This window comes from Rutidosis leptorrhynchoides, chromosome 8 (genome assembly GCF_046630445.1).
Source record: "Rutidosis leptorrhynchoides isolate AG116_Rl617_1_P2 chromosome 8, CSIRO_AGI_Rlap_v1, whole genome shotgun sequence".
In the NCBI taxonomy this organism is placed as follows: domain Eukaryota; kingdom Viridiplantae; phylum Streptophyta; class Magnoliopsida; order Asterales; family Asteraceae; genus Rutidosis; species Rutidosis leptorrhynchoides.
The window spans coordinates 275340109-275344959 of NC_092340.1; the positions used below are offsets into that span (position 1 = coordinate 275340109).

General features: G+C 35.6%; 1 protein-coding gene across 1 annotated transcript; it reads left to right on the plus strand.

The window, feature by feature from the left end:
* Window positions 1-1929: 1929 nt before the first annotated feature.
* On the plus strand, window positions 1930-4506 carry LOC139861326 (uncharacterized). The gene is made up of 6 exons (XM_071849701.1): window positions 1930-2121; window positions 2536-2677; window positions 3183-3332; window positions 3675-3849; window positions 3962-4071; window positions 4282-4506. Exons 2-6 carry the CDS (start codon window positions 2549-2551, stop codon window positions 4306-4308), a joined length of 591 nt encoding a protein of 196 aa, XP_071705802.1. The 5' UTR covers window positions 1930-2121; window positions 2536-2548; the 3' UTR covers window positions 4309-4506.
* The last annotated feature ends 345 nt before the right edge of the window (window positions 4507-4851 follow it).

Genomic DNA, 4851 nt, shown 5'->3' on the forward strand with positions numbered 1-4851 from the left:
CAGTCAGCACCTTCTTCATCCTCATTTCTGCAAAGATACGCGCATGCGTTAGATAATATACGTACAAAAACAGTTTAGTACGCGATTATACTATTCCTACCCTTTCCATCCGGTCCGACTATGGCTGGCGCACATCCTCCCATGGCCAATGTGCGGATATCTTCCCTAGCCGCAGCATTACGTTCCCATATGATCGATGCACTAGCTGTGCGTTTGCACACTCCGCTAATAGTTTCCTTTCATCCTCATCCAGGGCGGGGGTCTTGTTTACATCCTTCTCCACCTTCTCGAACCATATCAGCGTTTGCGGGAAGTTTGTACTCACCACAGTTTGGTCAACGAAAAAGAATGTCTCTTTCCAATTCCCCGCATTCGATTTTGGGGTCTTGGTGAAGTTTTGACGAGCGAAGAAGGTGAACCACGATTTGTGGTGGTGGGCTAGTCGGTATAAATGGCAAAACACCTTCACCAGGGGCACTTTCTTGAGTGCAACGCACCACATCTCGAACAAGACTATTTTTCCTATAGCGTAAGGGTGTAACTGACCTAATCCGACCTTAAAATGATCTAGCACGCCCAGGAAGAAATCAGTGGGAGGAACCCTAAAGTTGCCATGCTTAAAAGCATGTTCGTAAATAGTCACCTTTTTCTCCGGTGGCTCGTGGGCTCGCTGATTGGACAGAGGGGGCACCGGATTGTACTTGGCTAAGGGAGGATACTGTTTCAGTAAGTAATCTATGTGCTTCTGCTCTATAACAGACTCTACGCTATCTACATACGTCTCGTTAGCTTTAGTCATTTTCTAGGAGTAATCGGATGAATACTAACCTTTAAATGGTGGCCGGAATGTTCGATTTTTGATCGGAATTCAAATTGGCAGCGTAACGAGGAAGCTTGAAGCAGGAAAGTGGAAATGAGCTGCGAAATGGAGTATTTATAGGGCAGATTGGATGGAGTGGTGTGATCGTGGCTGTACACGTGTTACGCAATCGACGGCCAGCACTTTATTTATGCGCGTGGATGCCAGATTGGGTATGATTACATGTACACGCGTGGTTGGCACGCGCCTGACACACTGCCACTTTATGTCATGTCCACCGAATGGGCTTCTGCGATTGTGACAGGCAATTTAATGGCATCGAGGCGCACGCGGAATATTAAATGCTAGCCGTTTTCTTGTTTTTTCTTTCGCTTAATAGTTTGATATCATACGCCTCGCGCCATATAACATCAAACTGGGGGGACATAATGATACCGCAACCCGCAGGCGCACCGCGAATGTATGCGAACAATCACTATTATGCGTATGCGTGTTCTTGTGTGCGGTATGCGGCGTGCGAATGCCTTTGTTCCCGGTACGGCGGTTGCTTAGCTGTCAAGTAAATATCTTTTCCATAATTATATCCGTGATTCGGGGGAGTCAGTTATGGATGAGATTATCATGATCTGGGACGGTTCTAGAATTAGGGTTTGCCTATAAATACAAACCCTGATCATCGTCTACCGGACACAGCACATTACATAACCATCGCATACGATACACACTACGTAAAGCAGCATCATTCAGCATCTTTTCAAGGTTAACAGGTTAGTCTTTTGTAAGCTAGTACCTACGACCTTATTTGGGGCCTTCCGATCAGCGACCGCTATCGAAGGTGGACTTAATCACTTGGCCACCCCGCCGACATCATCATGTCGGCCAGGGTTATTCACGGTAGCCGGACCGGAGAGCCACGTTCTAAGATCCTTAAACCCCTCTTTACGTATTGAACAGGCATATTAAACCCCTCGGTTAAAATATGCATGAAGTGCGAGTGCGAGTCTATTTTTGTGGTTTTATACCAACATTAAATCTAACAAAAAAAATATATGTTATATGTTATATTTATATTTATATAAATAAATATAATATAAACAGAGTTTAAATTCCTTTAGCAATATATGCAAAATTAAAGCCTACTAAAACCAAAACTCTACTCCTATTTTATCGAATACTGATCATCGTATAATCAGTATCAAGTCAAATTTGTATTATCTTTAACTTTAGTCTTTATCTTTATCTTTATACGACAGTAAATAGGGTTTTAGCAAAAGGTAAACCCATAAACAAGTTCTGATAAGGTATTTGCATCCCTTTAATTTGTTTTGTTATATCCTGCTGCTGAATTAAAACCCTATTTTATGTCGAATGCAGTAACTAATATAAGGTTGCCTTTTTCTTTCTTGATCATAACTAACCAGTTTAAATTAATTTTCCGTATATTATTATACATCTACTGTAACTTTCATTGATTCTCAACATTCAATGAAAAAGTTGACATTGACTCTCAAAAGTCAAATAGGTGACTTATGTGTTACGGAGTATATGATCTTGACTCTTTTACAAGTGTATTAACATCATGTTTTTGGGCTAATGAAACTAAATGAGTTATACAATGTGTATTAATTTTCGTGTGAATGATCATGTTCAACTTCAATTATATGGTTTATTTAGTAATATTAATAATTAACTTAAAATCATCTTAGATAATTCAGGCTGCAGCAGATCATGGGAATCTTTCTCTGTTGTTTTCGTAGCGCATTTGACGAAAAACATGAAGAAGCAAACAATAATGATGAAAATCAGGAGCATAATGTTACAACCAATGCAGTATTGGTTCAAGACCTTGCAAATGAGGTATATAAGTTTACTGCAATATGGTTTATTAATAACTGATAACATGTTTTTTTTTTTTTTTTTTTCTTCATAATTGCCTGTAATTTCAGTTTCACTATGTATATAAAGGTAAAAGTGTCTATGGTTTATTATTAACTGATAACCATTATACAGAGTACAATTTTTAAAATTTGACTTTTAAGAGTCAATGCTTATGATAGCTAAAATCAGTGTGCTATATTTGGTTATTGAAACATTATTATTTGTACATTGGTAGTAAATTGTAACTATAAACTTGGTCATGAAAGCTTCAGTGTACTTCATAAATAAACTAAAATATCAAAATTGGGATTAAAAGTTAGTTTGTTTGACCCTTAAAAGTCAAATCTATCATGTACCAAATCAACAGTGTCACACCTATAGTCCATAGAGTTAAAGCTTATTGAATCTTTAAATATCGAATGCTGGCATTAGTTCCAAGTTGATGACATAATCATCATTATTATACGAATTTGAACTATTGAAGTGTGAGAGTCTTCTTATGAACGGAGCAACGGATCCAGGGGATGATAATGTAACGGTTCAAACCCAAGTAGAACCAGACGTAGAACCAGAAGTGGTTAATGAAATTGTGCCGGTCGGTTTGAGTTTGTTGGTACAAGACCTCAAAAATAAGGTATGTACTAATGCTATGTGCTTTATAAAATCAAAATATATCATATCTTTTGATGCCTAAGGTTGATGTAACTCCTATAAAAAAATTACTTAATTAGTCATTCGACATGGAAGATCGGAGTTCTACTTTGAAAACTTAATCTTGATTCACAAGAACAAAAAAGTTTGTTTGACCCTCAAAAGTCTAGCATATTTGTAAAGTTTATTTAATTTTAAAATAATTTTTAATAATTTAATTATTAAATGAAAGCATACAAGTTCTAAGCTTTGACATGATTATTAGATTACAAGAATTGAATCAATCTTTTGACTAAATCTTGACTACTAAATGTAATTTTTCTAGTGTGAAACTGTTCTTGCAAAAGCGGAAACTGAACCAGAGGACGAGATTGATCCTGCGACCCAATCACATGTAGAACCAGAAGTGGTTAATGAAACGAGCAGATTGATCGCTCATAAATCTGTGTTAAGTGATGATTATATTTTAAGAGATGACGAATGCCCTATATGCTTCGAAGGTGACACAATCTTATTCTTCTTATAATCTGATGTTTATCTTATTACTTCAGTTTTGGATCTTGATAATAGTCACCATTATCATCTTTTATATTAAAACGTATTTGGTTCCAGAATATACTCATGATCATCCAAGGATTATAACTAAATGCTCACATCATTATCATCTAAATTGCCTTTATCAATGGCAAGAACTAAGCGGATTATGTCCACATTGTTCGAGGGTAACGTTATTTATTCATCATATATTAGAACTATGCGTTTCTTGACCTTCAATTTTAACATTATAATACTAAATTGCATAGAACATCAACTAGTTTGACCATAAAAGTCAAAACTGGTCCATGTCTATGTTACACAGTATCCACAAAACCTTCAATTTTGACAGTAAAAATAAACATCAAGAAATTGAACTTTATTTATAACTTTTGTAGGTAGCTGAGTTTGAGGAGCTTGAATGATTGTGAAAATTTCTCCTTTTGACTATTTTTGTCAATCGTCTCGCTGAATTAAAGGACTGATCGAACTTTTTTGTATGCTGTTTTGAGAGTTTTATTATCGTAGGCCAAACACATAGATTGTTTTGAGCATTATATCGTTTCATATAACGTTTGTTAACGGGTGAATATGTTATCTTGACAAAAGATAACGAGTTACAATTTGCGCTTTGAAATTTTGTCAAAAGATGTCAACACCATCTCATGTGCATTTTGACTGTCAATTTTGTGTTATTAGTATTTATTTCAACTTCAAAATAATCATCCACTTGTCATCTAATCATCTTTATATCTTCCATCATTTACTATTTACTTATTTTAGTAAAGGAACATGTATAACTAAATTTTTTAATATAGGGTAGATCCCGTTTCACTCTCTTCCACTCTTTGATTTTCAATTTTAGATAATGACTATGCAATCTATTACTTAATTATTTACTATTTGCTATTGGATAATTTTTATATTTAAAATTTTATAACCATTATTTAAAATTACATAGTAATAAT

Bases quoted from the DNA above. Each gene is read 5' to 3' on its own strand.
- LOC139861326 (XM_071849701.1), top strand. From the start codon at position 2,549: ATGGGAATCTTTCTCTGTTGTTTTCGTAGCGCATTTGACGAAAAACAT. The intron at 3,850-3,961 runs GTGACACAATCT...ATTTGGTTCCAG, and splicing joins ATGCCCTATATGCTTCGAAG to AATATACTCATGATCATCCA. The intron at 4,072-4,281 runs GTAACGTTATTT...TAACTTTTGTAG, and splicing joins TATGTCCACATTGTTCGAGG to GTAGCTGAGTTTGAGGAGCT.